Below are 23,240 nucleotides of genomic sequence, written 5' to 3' on the forward strand. Positions count from 1 at the left end.
TACTTGACATACTTGATGGTGATCTACCACAAGTGTTTTCAAACTGTGTTCCATGGAATCCTAGGAATCTGAGGAAGCCTGATGATGAGGATGTTATATTTTGAGCAATTCAAATATAAGGGTTCTGTAGATTTATAAGGTTTGATAACCCCTGATCCAGTCAACACAAATTAAGTGGCTCTAACAGAAATGAAGAGAGTTATTCTAACCAAGAATGATGTGGCCTTTTCTTGCCAGGATTGAAAGGAGCACTGCTAAAGACAAAGGATAGAACCTATGGTAAACAAAGGAGAAGGGTACTGCTAGATGCAAGTGGTACAAATGATATAGTTTAATTAAAACATCTGAAAACCCATGAAACTCACAAGCACAGTGATCTATAACTTACCACATGACTGACTTAACTGACTAATGCATTTGACTACTTAGGATAATACTGGAACAAGCATTGTAAAAATCTTTAAAGAAAATTTCAATGAGTTACCTGCCATAAACTCTATCTGTCTCTGGACCTTTAAAACTCGTCTCGCCAGGGCTCTTCTGATGGGCACTGGGTTTACACTGTACATCTGGGGCACTATAAAAAACAGAAACAGAACAGCAAGATATATTATCATTCACACATGGTGAAAATGTATAAAGAGCAGATAAGCATAAAACACATATTGTAATGATACTATCAGACATAATCTAACACAAATGTTAGTTTTGAAGAATGATAAACCAATTCTTTATTAACAGTAGAGCCCTAAGAGCATCTAACAGAGCACTGCTCAACCGGTAGGGAAGGGGAAATTAAGACAGTTTTACATCAGAAACAAAGTTTATCTATAAGGATTCCTTCATTTGACCATCCCATGACATGTGGGACGGACAAATTCTCATTAAAAGGCGATCAGTCACAGTAACCTCCCTAGGTCTAGGATGGCATGACGTGGAGATGAGGTAGCATCAAGTGACTGGCTACTAAAACACTCAATAACCAGTGGAGGCTGAATCTCTGGATGCTATCATTAAGGATCAACAAAAGGCTTTTTAACAAGACTATGGGAAAGGGAGGGAAAAGAAAACAAACAGATGCTTACAGGGCTCAGTCTATGGTAGAGAAATGGTTTCCATCTTTTCAGATGTATATTTCTCATCAGTGGACAGAAGCCTATCAACATCTGAGAGCATTTTGACATGAGGAGGAGGGACTTAAAAATATCAAAGAAAATGAGAGAAAGAACCTCTCTTCCATGATATTTTAACTGTAAGTCTAGACTATCCCATAGCCAATAGGTAGGCACTGGGTATGAAGGTACAAGAAAAAAATAATTGATGCAGGTTGCCTTATGCCACTTCAGTTCTACACCATAATGTCCTTGATCAGGGCAAGTTGCTATGTATGGTATGACAGAGCATCAGCTGGAATGGTAAATTTCAAGATGATCACAAAAGGCATGTCGCTCTATATGGTATGACAGAGCATCAGCTGAAATCATAAGTGTCAAGATGATTATAGAAGGCATATCTTAATGGACAAACCCCATTTGGGAGTGCTTTGTTTTGTCTCAGATGCTCATAGGGCTTGTTAGTTGATGGTCACATATGTAAAAAATAAAAGACCAAAGATTTTACTCAAGGATTACTTAATGGTTCTAAATACCTGTGAAAAGAAAAATAATACAAAGTTTTTGCAATAAAGAACTAAAGGAGTACACAAAAGATATATGAACTACAAGAAAAATCAACTGGTACTGTATACCTTGATTTAGCATGAGGGAATACTTTAACAAACTTTCTTAAGAAAAATAAAAATCACATAAGAAGCACATGAAACTTCTTAAAAGCATTATAAACTGCAAATAACAAACTTGCGCACAATAAGAGGATAACAAAAAAAGAAGAAAGACCAGGTGATAGTTTCAACACCTTTGTGGTAAAGGTGGTCCCAAATCTTGCTAACAAAATAGTAGAACCAAAGAATATTACTTCTGTATGCAGACATTTGAAATGCTCATTCAATATTTCTCTATAAAAAAGATGAAAAATGCTGGTTGCAAAGGTCGAAAACCCTTTCTCTCCAAGGGAGTGTCCTATGAGCATGAAGGATATTCTATTAGATATCTCAAAAGTAGTCAGGGTTAGGACATTCAACCATCAGTATTTCCAATGAGGATGAATTGGCCTTCCTCATCCTTTCACTAACCCATTAATTACATTGGAGGAAGCTCACTCACTTCAGGCCCAACTTCAGCGAATTAGAGACCACCACAGGGATTATTTCTTTAACCCACTTGGTTTCAGCTGCTAGCAGCTCATATGATTTGCAGATCATAAGGATCATCCCAAAAGTGGACAAACTGTGTACACAGGATTTTTTGAAAAAAGGGAGGATCAAGCAGGATAGGCTAAGAAAACCAGAAATGCTTACAGGACACCATCTTGGAGATAAAAGGTTATCCAACCTTAAAAAGCAACATATTCTCCTTTACAGTCTATCGCACAAGCAGGACAGCATTCCCACGAGGAAAGAGAGTTTAAAGAAAAACTTTCAGACATGATGGCTACACCCAAACATGAAAATAAATACCTTCAACAGTGACTCAGAGGGACAGTAGTATCCATCTCTCCTGCCAAAGAAATAGCCATACAGGGGAGATCCACTTATGAACTAAAGTAAATTGGATGGCAAAAGTGAGGAAAAGAGTGCCAAAGGCATAACTCCTTGATTTACTATAATCGAAAGTTTCTGGGGAAGGCTAAGGTACAAGCCATCATCTTCATATAACATGCTCTAGAGAAAATCCCAGGTAAATCAATACAAGTTTCCTAGGCCACATACAACCATGCCCTAACCTGCAATGAGGACCATGCTCCTAAACAATATATTGTCAGTCAAAACTGTTGTAAGACAAGTAACTGAAACCCACTGCACACAGGTCATGTTGAACAAAAATATTCCCAATCTCACCCTTATAGGCAAATCATCCCTGAAACATCTTCGCTTACCAACCACCTACCACACTTTCATGACATAATTTAGACAATATCTAATGCAGGTGGACTGAAAAGCATGGTGATAGAGGTTTCTGCTGTTGCTGAGGCGGGATGAAGTGGAGTAATGAGGAGGTGTTCTCAGCTTGTCTTTGTCACCTCCTCCCTAATTCAGCAACTGTTTCCACATTATGTCACCCTATAACTCTCTTTTTATATGTTGAAGGCTCCACTCATGGACAAAAGTCTATATCAAGGCAGGGCCTTAATTGAAATATAAAGAGAATTATAAAATGGAAAAAAAAAGACAAGGGAAAGTATTTACAAATCTTGGAGGAAGTGAAAAACCTATCTTTTGAAATATACCAGATCATAGTTATTTGGGAATCACACAAATAGGTATAGAGTTCCAAAGCTTTGAATGTGTGGGGAAAGAAGTAGGTTTCAAAACGGCCCACCCTTTAGTTGCCGATAGCAACATAGTAATCATGTAATGCAGCAGCTTGCTGAGTATTGCATGGTCTAGCTAGTGGTGTGGGCACACAAGCAGCTGACTCTTCAGAGCAAAAACCAAAGTAATACCTATAGAAGAGGGAAAATGAACCAACATTGCAGCACAGGGCGAGAGGGTCAAGTTTGGAAGTTAGCCTGGAACAGTTTATAAGTCTGTGCTTTCGACTCAACTCTGCCAAGTAAGGATGCACAGCTAGAACTACCCCAAATGTGAGAGCAGTACTCCATACAAGGATGAATCAATCCATTGTATAAATGGCGAAACTGTTCAGAAGAAAAGAAGTTGCGACACCTAAACAGGACACCCAGTTTCTTGGAGGAAGACTCAGCTATTCCTGTAATGTGGGGTTTCCAAGAAAGAGTGGATGTTACAGTAATACCAAGGATGTTCACCAAGTCAAGAGGTGGAATTACAGAACTGTCAAAGGAGAGATGAGAGTCATGAGAAATTTTCAACAGAGAGATGTGGTGAAACTGGGTTTTGGAAACATTAAACTTAATAAGTCTGTGTTTATTGAGGAAGGTGTCAAAATGAGATGCAGATCGAAAGTAATAATCTAATGTATGAGCACATTAGATTATTTAAGTAGGAGAGGAAATTGTTGAAATGAAGGAGAAAAAGTGTTGGGAACAAGATAGAACCCTGAGAGACACCACTGTTGATGGAGAAAATGGGGGAAACTGATCCATCAACAACCGAAGAAACAGAGAGGACAGAGAGGAAGCTAGACATGAAGGAGCAAAGTGAGGGAGGGAACCCAAAAGAGGGGAGCTTAGAGATGAGACCGCCTAATGCCACACCCTATCAAAAGCCTTAGATATATCGAGGGCAACTACATACAACTCCCCAAAATATGTTTGGGATGATGACCAAACATTCATAAGATGGGAAAGAAGATCACCAGTGGATCTCGCTTTATGGAGGCCATACTAGTGATCTCAGAGAAGGCTGTGATTTTCGAGGTGTTTAAGGCTACTGGAGTTTAGGAGGGATTCAGAGGCTCTGGAAATAACAGATGTCAAAGCAATAGGACAAAAGTTAGAGGGGTCAGAACGGTCAACCTTCCTTGGAATTAGATGTAATAATGCATGCTTCCAGGAGAATGAATGGTTTTGGTTTTTAAACAGAAAGGAAACAGATAAGCAAGCACAGGTGCAAGTTCAGAGGCACACTCTTTCAGTGCATGTGGATGGATGCCAACAGGACCATAAGCCTTGCTTGTGTCCAAAGAGAGAAGCACTTTTCGGACAGTCCAAAAAGAGATTACAGGAAGGAACATAGGATTAGTAAGAAGAGTATCAGGGGTGAAGGAATATTAGAGTCATTCAAGAGGAGTTTGAGGAGAAATGGGAACCACAGAAAAAAAGGCTTTGTCTACAGGAGACAGAGCTATAATACTGTCAAAATGAAAAAGTGAAGGAAAGGTAGAATGACAGAAGTTGTTAGAGATGCCCTTAGCTAAAGACCAGAAAGACTTATCAATGGATGACGAGAAGTTATTGCACTTCCTTTGAATAAAGGAATACTTTGTCTCATGAATAACATGCTTGTACTGACTACAGGCAGTGATAAAAACCGATTGGGAGCCAGAGGAAGGAGAGTTCCTCCAAGCCCAATATGCTTGATCCCTTGCCTGAATGGCATCAGAATAGGAATGGTTGAAACATGGATTGGATGAAGAGGTTGTTTTAGAGGAAGAGGGGGGTAGATGCTTGCATTCCTGCCAAAATAACCTCTGCTATGCATTTGGCAGAAACATAAGCATCGCTACACAAGAGACAGTAATTTCCCTAAGGAAAGTCAGAAAAGAAATCACATATGTTATTCTGGTCACTTTTCTTGAGGTGCCAGTATTTACAATTAGAAGGGGTTGCTGGGGGGGAGGTGCCATTAGAATTGACACGTTTATGAGAATGTGATCAGATGAACCAACTGGAGGCCGAGATTGTGTACTGACAGCACATAGACAAGAGGTGAAAAACAAATCCAGAATATTAGGAGAATGGTCACAGCAGTCAGGAACATGGGTAGGGTGGGAGACAATTTGCTCTAAATCATTGAGAATGGAGAACGTACGGCCTTCAATCCCTACACTGTCTGTCATAGTCCTGATTCAACAACTGCTGCCATATTAAAGGTTTTGCAGATGTAATCTAATGGGTAGTTTCTGAAAAAAAGGTGGTGGTAATGCTATGCTTGTCTATGTTATCCCCCAAATTACCATCTATGTCATCCTCAAGGTTTGTCATGTCACCCCCTTAGGTTTATCTACGTCACCACCTCAGGTACTGTCTATGTCACAAACTAGACTTCTCTACGTCATCCCCTCAGTTATTGTCTATAATACCCCTTAAGTTTGTGAAGCCTTCCAAAGAAAGTTTATGTTTCAATATGTGATAGCTACATTTGTCAATGTACTGACCATTAAGTCATCTATCTCAATAGTTTCAAGTTAGGTAGATCTCACTTTTATGGCCCATCAGAAATAGCAAAACTTAAGTGTGCCTCTCAGGGTAACCATCAGTAGCTGGAATACCATACAAATCTAATCTATCTTCCTTCGATATCATTATAAAAGGCATCATAACTGTAAATCTTACAATTCATTTAGATAATTCATTATTAACTGAAAAGAACATTTAAAATGCATATTTTCTTCAAATCTATTTCTAATGCAAAAACTTGTGTCGGTCTACAAATTTCTACCCTAATTCTAGAATGCTGCCATCACAAAATATTGCTCTGTGAACTATTGTTCTGCAGAGGCTCTCTATACCTGATTCAGCAACTTTGGCCATACCACAGACAGTGCAGACAAAATCCAATACACACTCTTCAAAAACAGTGTTGATAAGAGTATTCAGACACTGCTAGAGTGGGATAAGGCGAAGTGATTTTCTGTCAGAGCCTTGAAATTATCTGAATCAAACATACAAGCAAAGGCTAGCCTATGATTAGTGATTTTCTGTCATAGCCTTGAAATTATCTGAATGAAACATACAAGCAAAGGCTAGCCTATGATTAAATTTCCCTCAGCATTCCTTCTCAGCAGAATAATCAAATCATCTTTGGCAGCCATTAACAATGAAGCAGCCTTATTTTCTCTTGCGAATGCATATCCTAGTTGGTATCTCCCAAAATAAGCTGATCTCATTGAAACTAAACACATGGCAATGTCTAACTGCCTTCCTCGATAATTTTCTCTTCATAAACACAAAGTACCTGTTTTTCTTTTTTATTATTATTATTATTTGCTTTGTCGCTGTCTCCCGCGTTTGCGAGGTAGCGCAAGGAAACAGACAAAAGAAATGGCCCAACCCACCCCCATACACAGGTATATACATACACGTCCCCACAAGCAAATATACATACCCATACATCTCAATGTACATATATATATATATATATATATATATATATATATATATATATATATATATATATATATATATATATATATATATATATATACATACCCATGCACACAATTCACACTGTCTGCCTTTATTCATTCCCATCGCCACCTTGCCACACATGAATAACATCCCCCCCCCCATGTGTGCGAGGTAGCGCTAGGAAAAGACAACAAAGGCCCCATTCGTTCACACTCAGTCTTTAGCTGTCATGCAATAATGCCCGAAACCACAGCTCCCTTTCCACATCCAGGCCCCACACAACTTTCCATGGTTTACCCCAGACGCTTCACATGCCCTGATTCAATCCTTTGACAGCACGTCGACCCCGGTATACCACATCGATCCAATTCACTCTATTCCTTGCCCGCCTTTCGCCCTCCTGCATGTTCAGGCCCCGATCACACAAAATCTTTTTCACTCCATCTTTCCACCTCCAATTTGGTCTCCCACTTCTCCTCGTTCCCTCCACCTCCGACACATACATCCTCTTGGTCAATCTTTCCTCACTCATTCTCTCCATGTGACCAAACCATTTCAAAACACCCTCTTCTGCTCTCTCAACCACGCTCTTCTTATTTCCACACATCTCTCTTACCCTTACATTACTTACTCGATCAAACCACCTCACACCACATATTGTCCTCAAACATCTCATTTCCAGCACATCCACCCTCCTACGCACAACTCTATCCATAGCCCACGCCTCTAAACCATACAACATTGTTGGAACCACTATTCCTTCAAACATACCCATTTTTGCTTTCGGAGATAATGTTCTCGACTTCCACATATTCTTCAAGGTTCCCAGGATTTTCGCCCCCTTCCCCACCCTATGATTCACTTCCGCTTCCATGGTTCCATCCGCTGCCAGATCCACTCCCAGATATCTAAAGCACTTTACTTCCTCCAGTTTTTCTCCATTCAAACTTACCTCCCAATTGACTTGACCCTCAACCCTACTGTACCTAATAACCTTGCTCTTATTCACATTTACTCTTAACTTTCTTCTTTCACACACTTTACCAAACTCAGTCACCAGCTTCTGCAGTTTCTCACATGAATCAGCCACCAGCGCTGTATCATCAGCGAACAACAACTGACTCACTTCCCAAGCTCTCTCATCCACAACAGACTGCATACTTGCCCCTCTTTCCAAAACTCTTGCATTCACCTCCCTAACAACCCCATCCATAAACAAATTAAACAACCATGGAGACATCACACACCCCTGCCGCAAACCTACATTCACTGAGAACCAATCACTTTCCTCTCTTCCTACACGTACACATGCCTTACATCCTCGATAAAAACTTTTCACTGCTTCTAACAACTTGCCTCCCACACCATATATTCTTAATACCTTCCACAGAGCATCTCTATCAACTCTATCATATGTCTTCTCCAGATCCATAAATGCTACATACAAATCCATTTGCTTTCATAAGTATTTCTCACATACATTCTTCAAAGCAAACACCTGATCCACACATCCTCTACCACTTCTGAAACCACACTGCTCTTCCCCAATCTGATGCTCTGTACATGCCTTCACCCTCTCAATCAATACCCTCCCATAAAATTTACCAGGAATACTCAACAAACTTATACCTCTGTAATTTGAGCACTCACTCTTATCCTCTTTGCCTTTATACAATGGCACTATGCAAGCATTCCGCCAATCCTCAGGCACCTCACCATGAGTCATACATACATTAAATAACCTTACCAACCAGTCAACAATACAGTCACCCCCTTTTTTAATAAATTCCACTGCAATACCATCCAAACCTGCTGCCTTGCCGGCTTTCATCTTCCGCAAAGCTTTTACTACCTCTTCTCTGTTTACCAAATCATTTTCCCTAACCCTCTCACTTTGCACACCACCTCGATCAAAACACCCTATATCTGCCACTCTATCATCAAACACATTCAACAAGCCTTCAAAATAATCACTCCATCTCCTTCTCACATCACCACTACTTGTTATCACCTCCCCATTAGCCCCCTTCACTGATGTTCCCATTTGCTCCCTTGTCTTACGCACTTTATTTACCTCCTTTCAAAACATCTTTTTATTCTCCCTAAAATTTAATGATACTCTCTCACCCCAACTCTCATTTGCCCTCTTTTTCACCTCTTGCACCTTTCTCTTGACCTCCTGTCTCTTTCTTTTATACATCTCCCACTTATTTGAATTTTTTCCCTGCAAAAATCGTCCAAATGCCTCTCTCTTCTCTTTCACTAATAATCTTACTTCTTCATCCCACCACTCACTACCCTTTCTAATCAACCCACCTCCCACGCTTCTCATGCCACAAGCATCTTTTGCGCAAGCCATCACTGATTCCCTAAATGCATCCCATTCCTCCCCCACTCCCCTTACGTCCTTTGTTCTCACCTTTTTCCATTCTGTACTCAGTCTCTCCTGGTACTTCCTCACACAAGTCTCCTTCCCAAGCTCACTTACTCTCACCACCCTCTTCAACCCAACATTCTCTCTTCTTTTCTGAGTACCCATCCAAATCTTCACCCTCGCCTCCATAAGATAATGATCAGACATCCCTCCAGTTGCACCTCTCAGCACATTAACATCCAAAAGTCTCTCTTTCGCGCGCCTGTCAATTAACACGTAATCCAATAACGCTCTCTGGCCATCTCTCCTCCTTACATACGTATACTTATGTATATCTCTCTTTTTAAACCAGGCATTCCCAATCACCAGTCCTTTTTCAGCACATAAATCTACAAGCTCTTCACCATTTCCATTTACAACACTGAACACCCCATGTATACCAATTATTCCCTCAACTGTCACATTACTCACCTTTGCATTCAAATCACCCATCACTATAACCCGGTCTTGTGCATCAAAACCACTAACACACTCATTCAGCTGCTCCCAAAACACTTGCCTCTCATGATCTTTCTTCTCATGCCCAGGTGCATATGCACCAATAATCACCCATCTCTCTCCATCCACTTTCAGTTTTACCCATATCAATCTAGAATTTACTTTCTTACATTCTATCACATACTCCCACAACTCATGTTTCAGGAGTAGTGCTACTCCTTCCCTTGCTCTTGTCCTCTCACTAACCCCTGACTTACCTCCCCAGACATTCCCAAACCACTCTTCCCCTTTATCCTTGAGCTTCGTTTCACTCAGAGCCAAAACATCAGGTTCCATCCAGGTTCCTTTCCTCAAACATACTACCTATCTCTCCTTTTTTCACATCTTGGTTACATCCACACACATTTAGACACCCCAGTCTGAGCCTACGAGGAGGATGAGCACTCCCCGCGTGACTCCTTCTTCTGTTTCCCCTTTTAGAACGTTAAAATACAAGGAGGGGAGGATTTCTGGCACCCCGCTCCCGTCCCCTCTAGTCGCCTTCTACGACACGTGGTAAACACAAGATAACTGTATCATTAGTATGTGCTGGAGCAGAAATTTGTATTTAAAAGCTCACTGCCACTGGGCAGAAAAAAGTTACTTTGCCAGTTAGTGAATGCAAACCAAATAGCATTTTGTCTGACATAATCAAGATATGCTTGATTTTTTTATTTTCTATTCTATTATACTTTGTCGCAGTCTTCCGCGTTTGCGAGGTAGCGCAAGGAAACAGACGAAAGAAATGGCCCAACCCCCCCCCATACACATGTATATACATACGTCCACACACGCAAATATACATACCTACACAGCTTTCCATGGTTTACCCCAGACGCCTCACATGCCTTGATGCAATCCACTGACAGCACGTCAACCCCGGTATACCACATCGCTCCAATTCACTCTATTCCTTGCCCTCCTTTCACCCTCCTGCATGTTCAGGCCCCGATCACACAAAATCTTTTTCACTCCATCTTTCCACCTCCAATTTGGTCTCCCTCTTCTCCTCGTTCCCTCCACCTCCGACACATATATCCTCTTGGTCAATCTTTCCTCACTCATTCTCTCCATGTGCCCAAACCACTTCAAAACACCCTCTTCTGCTCTCTCAACCACGCTCTTTATTTCCACACATCTCTCTTACCCCTACGTTACTCACTCGATCAAACCACCTCACACCACACATTGTCCTCAAACATCTCATTTCCAGCACATCCATCCTCCTGCGCACAACTCTATCCATAGCCCACGCCTCGCAACCATACAACATTCTTGGAACCACTATTCCTTCAAACATACCCATTTTTGCTTTCCGAGATAATGTTCTCGACTTCCACACATTCTTCAAGGCCCCCAGAATTTTCGCCCCCTCCCCCACCCTATGATCCACTTCCGCTTCCATGGATCCATCCGCTGCCAGATCCACTCCCAGATATCTAAAACACTTTCACTTCCTCCAGTTTTTCTCCATTCAAACTCACCTCCCAATTGACTTGACCCTCAACCCTACTGTACCTAATAACCTTGCTCTTATTCACATTTACTCTTAACTTTCTTCCTCCACACACTTTACCAAACTCAGTCACCAGCTTCTGCAGTTTCTCACATGAATCAGCCACCAGCGCTGTATCATCAGCGAACAACAACTGACTCACTTCCCAAGCTCTCTCATCCCCAACAGACTTCATACTTGCCCCTCTTTCCAAAACTCTTGCATTTACCTCCCTAACAACCCCATCCATAAACAAATTAAACAACCATGGAGACATCACACACCCCTGCCGCAAACCTACATTCACTGAGAACCAATCACTTTCCTCTCTTCCTACACGTACACATGCCTTACATCCTCGATAAAAACTTTTCACTGCTTCTAACAACTTGCCTCCCACACCATATATTCTTAATACCTTCCACAGAGCATCTCTATCAACTCTATCATATGCCTTCTCCAGATCCATAAATGCTACATACAAATCCATTTGCTTTTCTAAGTATTTCTCACATACATTCTTCAAAGCAAACACCTGATCCACACATCCTCTACCACTTCTGAAACCACACTGCTCTTCCCCAATCTGATGCTCTGTACATGCCTTCACCCTCTCAATCAATACCCTCCCATATAATTTACCAGGAATACTCAACAAACTTAAACCTCTGTAATTTGAGCACTCAATCTTATCCCCTTTGCCTTTGTACAATGGCACTATGCACGCATTCCGCCAATCCTCAGGCACCTCACCATGAGTCATACATACATTAAATAACCTTACCAACCAGTCAACAATACAGTCACCCCCTTTTTTAATAAATTCCACTGCAATACCATCCAAACCTGCTGCCTTGCCGGCTTTCATCTTCCGCAAAGCTTTCACTACCTCTTCTCTGTTTACCAAATCATTTTCCCTAACCCTCTCACTTTGCACACCACCTCGACCAAAACACCCTATATCTGCCACTCTATCATCAAACACATTCAACAAACCTTCAAAATACTCACTCCATCTCCTTCTCACATCACCACTACTTGTTATCACCTCCCCATTTGCGCCCTTCACTGAAGTTCCCATTTGCTCCCTTGTCTTACGCACTTTATTTACCTCCTTCCAGAACATCTTTTTATTCTCCCTAAAATTTAATGATACTCTCTCACCCCAACTCTCATTTGCCCTTTTTTCACCTCTTGCACCTTTCTCTTGACCTCCTGTCTCTTTCTTTTATACATCTCCCACTCAATTGCATTTTTTCCCTGCAAAAATCGTCCAAATGCCTCTCTCTTCTCTTTCACTAATACTCTTACTTCTTCATCCCACCACTCACTACCCTTTCTAATCAACCCACCTCCCACTCTTCTCATGCCACAAGCATCTTTTGCGCAATCCATCACTGATTCCCTAAATACATTCCATTCCTCCCCTACTCCCCTTACTTCCATTGTTCTCACCTTTTTCCATTCTGTACTCAGTCTCTCCTGGTACTTCCTCACACAGGTCTCCTTCCCAAGCTCACTTACTCTCACCACCCTCTTCACCCCAACATTCACTCTTCTTTTCTGAAAACCCATACAAATCTTCACCTTAGCCTCCACAAGATAATGATCAGACATCCCTCCAGTTGCACCTCTCAGCACATTAACATCCAAAAGTCTCTCTTTCGCACGCCTGTCAATTAACACGTAATCCAATAACGCTCTCTGGCCATCTCTCCTACTTACATAAGTATACTTATGTATATCACGCTTTTTAAACCAGGTATTCCCAATCATCAGTCCTTTTTCAGCACATAAATCTACAAGCTCTTCACCATTTCCATTTACAACACTGAACACCCCATGTATACCAATTATTCCCTCAACTACCACATTACTCACCTTTGCATTCAAATCACCCATCACTATAACCCGGTCTCGTGCATCAAAACCACTAACACACTCATTCAGCTGCTCCCAAAACACTTGCCTCTCATGATCTTTCTTCTCATGCCCAGGTGCATATGCACCAATAATCACCCACCTCTCTCCATCAACTTTCAGTTTTACCCATATTAATCGAGAATTTACTTTCTTACATTCTATCACATACTCCCACAACTCCTGTTTCAGGAGTATTGCTACTCCTTCCCTTGCTCTTGTCCTCTCACTAACCCCTGACTTTACTCCCCAGACATTCCCAAACCACTCTTCCCCTTTACCCTTGAGCTTCGTTTCACTCAGAGCCAAAACATCCAGGTTCCTTTCCTCAAACATACTACCTATCTCTCCTTTTTTCACATCTTGGTTACATCCACACACATTTAGGCACCCCACTCTGAGCCTTCGAGGAGGATGAGCACTCCCCGCGTGACTCCTTCTTCTGTTTCCCATTTTAGAAAGTTAATACAAGGAGGGGAGGATTTCTGGCCCCCCTGCTCCCGTCCCCTCTAGTCGCTTTCTACGACATGCGAGGAATATGCTTGATAAGTACACAAATACCTTGACCCTGGTCCCTGCTCTCATTGGAATTCCTAGTTGATGTGTAATTCCATCTCTTATCCATAGAATACCACCAGCAAACTAATAACAGTGCTGGAAAATACATTATGCATCATAGTCACCAATATATCATCACAGGGGTCAGTAAAGTGCCATCATGTTGGGAAACCAGACTTTATACCAAATAGTTTTGTTATCACTAGAGTAAAAGAAACAGTTTCTCTCGTTCAGTCATGCTGCTGAAGACTGTAGTTCGTGGGCCCAAATAACCACCACATCCCGACTGCTCTGATCTACCTTATGATAATTGTCTAATGAGTTTTTAATTTGCTCTAATGAACAGCCCAAAGTATTTCAAATGTTTGTAAACAACGTACTGAACAATTCTAACCCCCAGGTGTCTGCGCAGTTTTCTGTCATTGAACTATGTTTACCTTTCAATTATAGTGGTAATATTCTTCCACACTCACCAAGCCAAATGGAAACACATTTTGACAAGAAAACTGGAAATTAAACTGGTATCTATGTATATCTCTAATGCCCATTCCCTCTAAAAACTCCCACCAAGGGGGCAGCCACAGCAAAAGTCTCCACTTCTCCTTCTCCTTATATGCCTTCCTTGCATAAACTATTCTACATATTCTTCCATCTATTCCCTCCCTCCAGTATCCTTCCACTCTATTTCCCCATGTCATAGGTGGTATTCCTCTCAAACCAACCCCTTTAATAGTACTATCATACACTATCCTTGTAATGCCCAAACCACCCTAAAGGATTTTGTTTCACCCATTCTACCAATCCACAGTCCATTCCCTTTTCATTCCTTTGTATACAACATCTCTCATACACCCCCTCATTTCTTTCTGCAATCCATCTAGTTATACCACACGCTTCTCTCTAATAGCTCATTTCCACAACCTGGATTCTTGACCTCTGTGACTCATTCCAAGTCCATTTTCCAGATGCATAGATCAGGGTTGGGAGGACTATAATGTCCCTTAATCCTCGCTTCACTTCCATATTACTTCATTATTCTATTCAGGGGATCCAATGACTCTTCTCTCCTGTACTGCTTTCCCTTATCTCTCCTATCATATCATCAAACTTACCTAAGGCAGCACATAAATACTAAAATTCTCTCACTTCTTTCAGTCTTTCTCCCCTACATCCAAAACACAGCTTAGTACGCTTACTTTTTTCACTCTATATGCTTTTACAAAATCTTCACTTTTACTCATTTCCTTTAAATCACCACTACTTTACATTTACTTGCATTTTCCTTTAAATGCCTACACTTACATCCATCATAAAACACACTTGCAAGCTTCTGTAAGTCTTCTTCAATCTCAGCAAACATGGAATCATCCACAAACAGGCTAACCAAAAGCTACCATACCTCACCACTATACTCCATCTCTAGATCCCTTTTCCCTGGTTTTGCTTTCATCTCTCCCATCACTCCAACCATAAATGTATCAAAAAGCCACAGTCCTGTCTCGCATCCAAATGGATACCAAAGCTTTCTCTCAACTCTCCATCCATCCTGACACATGCATTTGCTCCTCTATAAAAGACTTTGACACCATCCTACAGATGTCCCCCTATACCATATACCTGAACACATCCCCTAAAGCATTCCAATCGACTATTCTATATGCTTTCTAAAGACTCATAAATGCCTCATATAACACTTACCTTTAAGCAGATACTTAGCCACATTTAAATTAATCACAAAAATCTAATTCACACATCCCTACAGTTACTACTCTTCTCTCCCTCTTGCATTCTCTCTGACCACTTTTTACCTTTCCAATCTTCCTTACACCATACCTTCATTTGTCCCTAATCCTCATCCCAAAAAAGAACTGCGAAGTGGTCAGTCCACAAAGAATTCTCTTACAACTCTATCATCATGCATGGACTTTCAAAATCTTTAATCCACCGCCAAATAGTCAATCAGAACCTTCTGCTCTTCAATTTCAACATTTCTCATACATACATATACATACCCATATACAGGCTTATACATATATACAAATGTACATATTCACACTTGCTTGCCTTCATCCATTCCTGTCACTACCCCGCCCCACAAGAAACAGCATCGCTACCCCCCTGCTTCAGCGAGGTAGCGCCGGGAAATCAGACAAAAAAGGCCACATTTGTTCATGCTCAGTCTCTAGCTGTCATGTGTAATGCACAGAAACCACAGCTCCCTATCCACATCCAGGCTCCACACCACCTTCCATGGTTTACCCCATATTTTTCATGCCCTGGTTCAGTCCACTGACAGCAAGTCAACCCCGGTATACCACATTCTTCCAGTTCACACTATTCCTTGCATGCCTCTCACCCTCCAGTCTGTTACATACGCCCTGATCACTCAAAATCCTTTTCATTCCATCTTTCCACTTCCAATTTAGTCTCCCGCTTCTCCTTATTCCCTCCACTTCTGAAACATATATCCCTTTGTCAATCTTTCCTCAATCATTCTCTCCATATTCCCAAACCATTTGAACACACCATGGTTCTATTCGCTGTAAAGTCCAATTCCAGATACCTAAAACACTTCACTTCCCCCAATTTTTCTCCATTCAAACTTACATCCCAGTCAACTTGTCCCTCAGCCCTACTGAACATAAAAAACTTGCTCTTATTCACATTTACTCTCTCTTTTCACACACTTTTCCAAACTCAGTCACTAACTTCTGCAGTCTCTCACTCGAATCAGCCACAAGAGCTGTATCACTGGCAAACAACTGACTCACTTCCCAGGCCCTTTCATCCCCAACAGACTGCATACTTGATCCTCTCAACCCCAACAAACTGCATACTCGCCCCTCTCATCCTCAACAGACTGCATATTCGCCCCTCTCTCCAAAACGCTTGCATTTACCTCCCTAACCACCCTATCCATAAATAAATTAAACAACAATGGAGACATAACACACCCCTGCTGCAAACCAACATTCACTGGGGACCAATTACTCCCCTCTCTTCCTACTTGTACAGATGCCTTACATCCTTGTTAAAACTTTTCACTGCTTCCAGCAACTTATCTCCAACACCATATACTGTTAAGACCTTCCACAAAGCATCTCTATCAACCCTATCATATGCCTTCTCCAAATCCATAAATGCTCCATACAGATCCATCTGTTTTTCTAAGTATTTCTCACACATTCTTCAAAGCAAACACCTGATTCACACATCCTCTACCACTTCTGAAGCCACACAGCTCTTCCCCAGTCCGATGCTCTGTACATGCCTTCACTCTCTCAATCAATACCCTCCCATATAATTTCTCAGGAATACTCAACAAACATATGCCTCTGTAGTTTGAACACTCATCTCTATCCCCGTTATCTTTGCACAATGGCACTATACATGCATTCAGCTAATCCCAGGCACTTCACCATGGTCAGCACATACAATGAATATCCTTATCAACCAATCAACAACACAGTCACTCCCTCTTTTAATAAATTCCACTGCAATATCATCCAAACCCACTGCCTTGCTGAATTTCATCTTCCGCAAAACTTTCACTACCTCTTCTCTCTTCACCAAATCATTCTCCCTTACCCTTTCTCTTCACACACTACCCCCAACCAAAACACCCTATATCCACCACTCTATCATCAAACACATTCAACAAACCTTCAAAATACTCACTCCATCTCCCTCTCACTTCATCACTACCTGTTATTACCCCCCCACTTGCCACCTTCATCGATGTTCCCATATGTTCTCCTGTCTTACACACATCATTTACCTCCTTCTAAAACATCTTTTTATTCTCCCTAAGATTTACTGATACTCTCTCACCCCAACTCTCATTTACCCTCTTTTTCAACCCTTGTGCCTTTCTTTTGACCTCCTGCAGCTTTGTTTTATACATTTCTCAGTCATCTGCACTCCTTTCTTGCAGGTATCTTCCAAATGCCTCTCTTTTCTCTTTCACTAACAACTTCATCACACCACTCACTACCCTTTGTACTCTGTCCACCTCCCACCTTTCTCATGCCACATGCATCTTTTGCACAAGCCATCACTGCTTCCCTAAATACATCCCATTCTTCCCCCACTCCGCTCACATCATTTGCTCTTACCTTTTGCCATTCTACAATCAATCTCTCCTGATACTTCCTCACACAAGTCTCCTTTCCAAACTCACTTACTCTCACCACTCTCTTCTCCCCAACATTCTTTCTTTTTTGAAAACCTCTACAAATCTTCACCTTCGCCTTCACAAGATAGTGATCAGACATCCCTCCAGCTGCCCCTCTCAGCATATTAACATCCAAAAGTCTCTGTTTTACACATCTATCAATTTACATTTAATTCAATAATGCCCTTTGGCCACCTCTCCAACTCACATACATATACTTATGTATATCTATTTTTTAATACCAGGTATTCCCAATCACCAGTCTTTTTTCAGCACACAAATCCACAAGTTCTTCACCCTTTCTATTTACAACCCTGAACACCCCCATGTACACCAGTTATACCCTCAACTGCCACATTACTCATCTTCGCATTTAAATCACCCATCACTAAAACCTGGTCTCGTGCATCAAAGCTGCTGACACACTCACTTAGCCGCTCCCAAAATATTTGCCTCTCATGATCATTCTTCTCATGACCAGGTGCATAAGCACCAATAATCACCCATCTCTCTCCATCCACTTTCAGTTTTACCCACATCAATCTCGAATTTAATTTCTTACCCTCTAACAAATGGATCAGGGAATTACTTTGAAGAATGAGTATGAGAAATACAAAGGGATCTGTGTGTGGTATCTAAGGATCTGGAGAAAGCATATAAAGTTGTTAGAGATGCTTTGTGCAAGGTGTCCAAGATATATGGTGAGGGTGGATATTATAAAAAGCACATAAGTTTTTATCAAGAGAGCAAGGCAAGTGTGAGGGTGGGTAAAAAGGAAGGTATGCAGTTCCAGGTGAAGGTGAGTCTGCAGCAGAGGTGTGTGATGTCATCATAGCCATTTAATTTGTTTATGGATATATTGATGAGGGAGTATAATCCAAGAGCCTTGGAGAAAGGGGCAAGTATGCAGTCTGTAGAGGGTAAGTGTGCCTGGGAAGTGAGTCTGTTGTTGTTTGTTGTTAAGACACTGGTATCAGATTCGAATAAGAAACTGCTGAAGCTGGTGTTTATGTTTGAGAGTGCGTGAAAAAGACAGGGGTGAGAGTAAATGTGAATAAAGGTAAGGTTATTAAGTTCAGCAGTGCAGAGAGACAAGTTAGTTGGGGTATGAGTCTCAATGAGAAATTCTGGAGGTGAAGTGCCTTAGATAATTGTGAGTGGACATGGCAGTGAAGGAAACCATAGGAGCAAAGTTGAATGAGAGGCAAAGGTTCTGGTTGCATTAAGAAACTGTGGAAAGAGGGGTCACTATCTGGGGGCTTGAGAATGGGTATGTTTGTGGGCATAGGTAGTGCCAACGATGATGTATTGATGCAAGGCATAGGCTATAGATGATAATGTAAAGAAGAGGGTGAATGTGTTGGAAATGAAATGCCCAAGGGCAATATGTGGTGTGAGGAGGGATGACTGAGTGATGATAAGCTGAGAGAGAGTTGTGGTAACAAGGAGAGTGTGGTTGACAAAGCTGAAGAGGGTGTTTAAATGGTTTGGACATATGGAGAGAATGAGTGAGGAGAGGGTGACAAAGAGGATATATGTCGAAGCGGAGGAGAACAAGAAGGTAAAGACCAAAGATGGAGTGAAAAAGATTTTAAGTGCTCAGAGTATGAACAATAATAGGGTAAAAGGTGTACACAGGATAGAGCAAACTGAAGCAAACTGATATATGGGGGCAACATGCTGTCAGTGGACTGAACCGGGGAATATGAAACAAGAGGAAACAATGGAAAGGTCTGTGGGGACTGGTTGTGATAGGAAGCTGTTGTTCCACTGCATTACATGTTAGAGAATGTTTAAGAGATATGAGGCCTTCTCTTTGTTCCTGGCACTACCAAGCTAATGTGAGAAATGGTTAATAAGAATTAAAAAAAAATAATACTAATGATAATAGTAAAAGTAAAACAAAATACAAAACTAACTTACCATTGAAGGGGTATGAGGCTGTAAGAAATGTGGTAATAACAGTGTAACCCAACATGCTTAGAACAAGCAATGTGAAAATCACCAAAGTGACAATGCGTGGCTTCCTGTTGAGCAGCATGGTGGATGCTGGTACTACTTGTGATGATGACAGCAACAACTGTAATGATAACAATGGCAGTGAGGTGGCGGCGGTGGCGGCAGAGTCTAGGCAACTATCACAGGGTTCCCAAGCTGATGATGGTAAAAAAAAAGGTTTCCAAAAAATGGCGTTGCTCCTCGGGCCAGCTGGACTGTATCAGCAGTATGCTGGATTGTATTAGGTTGTATGTCTGGACGGCATATCTGAGTTTGAAAATGACTAAAACTTAAGGTACGGACGGCTGTTATGCAGTTTCAATAGAAGACGTTGTTTCCTCTGGAAGGCTGATTGGTGATTTCTAGTAGTAAAGCATTATCTAAAGTGCAGTGGACACAGATATCAATGGCCTCTGTGCAGATATCATCAACACCAAGAAGGATGTAGGTGTTGCAATCTTAGCAGGTTCAGTACAACAGCATCACAGGGTTGTGGGGCATATATCATTTGGCAGTGAGAAACAGGGCTGAGGTAATGCTGACCAGCCAATAGTAAATGTGCTGGAAAACTAGAGGCTAAATGAGGCAAGACGCTCCTCTTCCTCCCTGTATTTCTACTTCTGTCGCTGTTCCTCCTCTTCTGCCTGCTTACTTTACCATCCACATATTATCTTCCTTCTACTGTTGCTATACCCTTCTTGCTGTTCCAGGTCACTGCTAACATGACAACAGCTCCTTAGGAAGGTACCTGTAAAGAAAGACTTATTCAGCATACAAAGCAAAGCAAAACAAAACAAATAAGTACATCAAACATTTACATACAACTGACTTTTTTCAGGGGGTCTGTTGTAACTTGCTGCAACTTATTACTTTCATGATATCTGGAGCTGAACTATTGATCTACTTCGTGTTTTCATCCTTATCAACTCTATACATTATCAGTAATGAAACACAATACCTTAAAAAACAAGTGCCTAACAAGTCACATCATTCTTTAACCCAGTCTCATTGATTTCCAATCTTCTTGTTAAAATCTCTTGAGGTATTTGTTGGCTGGACAAACTGCACAAACGTATAACTCAAATGGTGATTAATAATATCTAACACACATTAAATTTCCCAAACTCAACTGCCAATTCATACACATTCAGTGGGTGTACTTATCGGGATTTAGAAATGGTGTAACGGAGAGACAGGGAAACATTTAACAACACCAGTACTTTAATGGTTAACATACATAAAGTTAGATAGCCTAAGAACAATGACCTACTGGAGACGCAGGATTATGGTGAAGAGGTCAGGTGAAGTAGGATGAGAAATAAGAGACCGGCTTAGCAGGGGTCCTGTGAAGCTGGTGAGGATAAGAGAAGCATCAACAAATTCGATCCTCAGGGAATTACTAGTTAAGGTGAGGTCACACACTGTAACCTGCCACCAAGGCAAGGTACAGTCAGTAAGACTGCTACACTTCTCCCCTTCTTCCCCCCCCCCCCTTTTTTTTTTCAAGACGAACAATTGGAGAGAGAGCCAGAATCATCTTGTAGGCCAGCTTGACCTGGAAAGTGCAAGAAGGAAGATGGACAGGTGAGGAATGGCGCTGGGAGGGTGATGGCAAAAGGGCCATGACAGCAGGGGTCGAGGATAGTTGAAAATAGCACTGTAAAGACGTTGTCTAAAAGTCTCTCTCAGCCACTCCGGGGTCATCAGTTCAGTGGGTGCACTTACTGAGTTATCGGAGTGGTAAAACTGAGAGAGGGACAGATAAACACGTATAATAACAATAACAATGTTGTTTTTTATTGGATAAGATACATATAGTTAGATAGCCCAGGGACAATGAGGTATTAAAGATGCAGGATTATGGTCAAGAAGGATAGGGCAAGTGAGGTAGGTTGAGAAATAAGAGACAACCTTGGCAGGGGTCCTGAGAAGACGGTGAGGATGAGAGATGAAGCAGTAGCATGTGGGAGAAGTGCGTGGCTGTAGGAGGTGGGAGTGGCACGTATCCTAGCTCTTCAAGTATGCTTTGGTTGCAGGAGGCTCCTGAAGTGTGAGCGGCTACCAGTTTGTGCTTGGGGTTGCAGGAGGGTGGTGGAGCGACCCGTTGTCGCTCCACAAAGTGTCGCCTTACTGACAACACCTTGACTTGATGGCAAGTCACAGCACGTGCCCCTCTGCTGACATAACAAATCCCAGATAAGTGAGTAGTGGCCCAACCTACAGCTGCACCTATTACTCCATGACACTCATGTTCGGCAGAGGCAAGTCAAAAGCTGTCGCTGTAATTATTCCATTAAATAGATGACTCGATCCATTCCACGAGAAAAACTGCTCTTACAGATTACCTTCAGTCCAACAGCATGGAGAAAGGTCAGAACTTAAACATTCCACAGCAACATCTCCAATTCCATTTGGGAATAGCTTCTCCTCTTATGACTCTTCATAACCTGACCTACATATCTCTTATATATCACTGTCACTTTACATAGTGTCATCTTGCTGACGGCGCCATGACTTGGTGGCAGGCCATGGCGTGCTACCTCACTTGACCTAATCATTCCCTGAGAAATGAGTTTGGTGGTCCATCCTATGGGTGCACCTGTAACATTACTCCATGATATCCATACTCGATGTTCAGCGACATGTATTAAGGCTCCTGGAGTGTGGTGGTTGCCGGTTTGTGCTTGGACGTGAGAGTGCCAGGGGCGTGGCCATAAGTCGCTTGTAAACAGATGCTGTTCATGATGGGCGGAGGCGATGTCTCATGCAAGTCCTGCCAAAGGTAGACGTTGGGGATAAGGCACCATAAAGAAACCCGCCAGGAAGGTAAACTGTCAGGAGTCACGTTGGGGCTTTTAGATGGAAGAGGCGCCCTAAGGAAAGCTGGAACCGGGAAACACATGAAGATTTCAGGTATCAGAGAGGTACTCTTCTTTTTACAGAGTCAACTGCCTGACTGTCCTCCTGCGGTGATGCCCCGGGTACATATTGGGCAGGAAGGTCAGGTCAAGGAGATCTGGTAGAAGCTTTTCCAAAAGGGAACTGGAGACATCGAAGTCGAATGTTGCAGTCTGTGACCTATCTCCATGCTGTTGGACAGAGGGTTACATCCGTATGAACGGCTTCTCTCATGGAAAGAGTCAGGTCATCTAACTAATAGAATAATTACAGTTGCAGCTTTTGACCTTTTGCGACCGATGAACATCGAGTATGGGTGTCATGGAGTAATACCACAGGCACAGCCATAGATTGGGCCACCAAAATCATTTCTCTGGGGATCAATATGTCAGGTGACA

At 41.8% G+C, this 23,240-nt stretch overlaps 1 protein-coding gene across 3 annotated transcripts in view; it reads right to left on the reverse strand.

Moving 5' to 3' along the window:
* The window catches only part of LOC139765460 (uncharacterized), a 244,742-nt gene that overhangs the window by 22,706 nt on the left and 198,796 nt on the right, over positions 1 to 23,240 (reverse strand). For 2 of the 3 annotated variants that reach the window (XM_071692829.1, XM_071692830.1), the window contains 2 exons: positions 19,870 to 20,692; positions 485 to 577 (listed from right to left, as the gene is read on the reverse strand). In XM_071692829.1, the coding sequence (XP_071548930.1) occupies positions 485 to 577; positions 19,870 to 19,987 (211 nt within the window). In that variant the 5' untranslated portion in view covers positions 19,988 to 20,692. Of the gene's footprint in view, positions 1 to 484; positions 578 to 2,575; positions 2,616 to 19,869; positions 20,693 to 23,240 lie in introns of all 3 variants that reach the window. The other variant, XM_071692831.1, reaches the window with a different exon arrangement.

The sequence above is a fragment of the Panulirus ornatus genome, chromosome 55 (genome assembly GCF_036320965.1).
Source record: "Panulirus ornatus isolate Po-2019 chromosome 55, ASM3632096v1, whole genome shotgun sequence".
Lineage (NCBI taxonomy): Eukaryota > Metazoa > Arthropoda > Malacostraca > Decapoda > Palinuridae > Panulirus > Panulirus ornatus.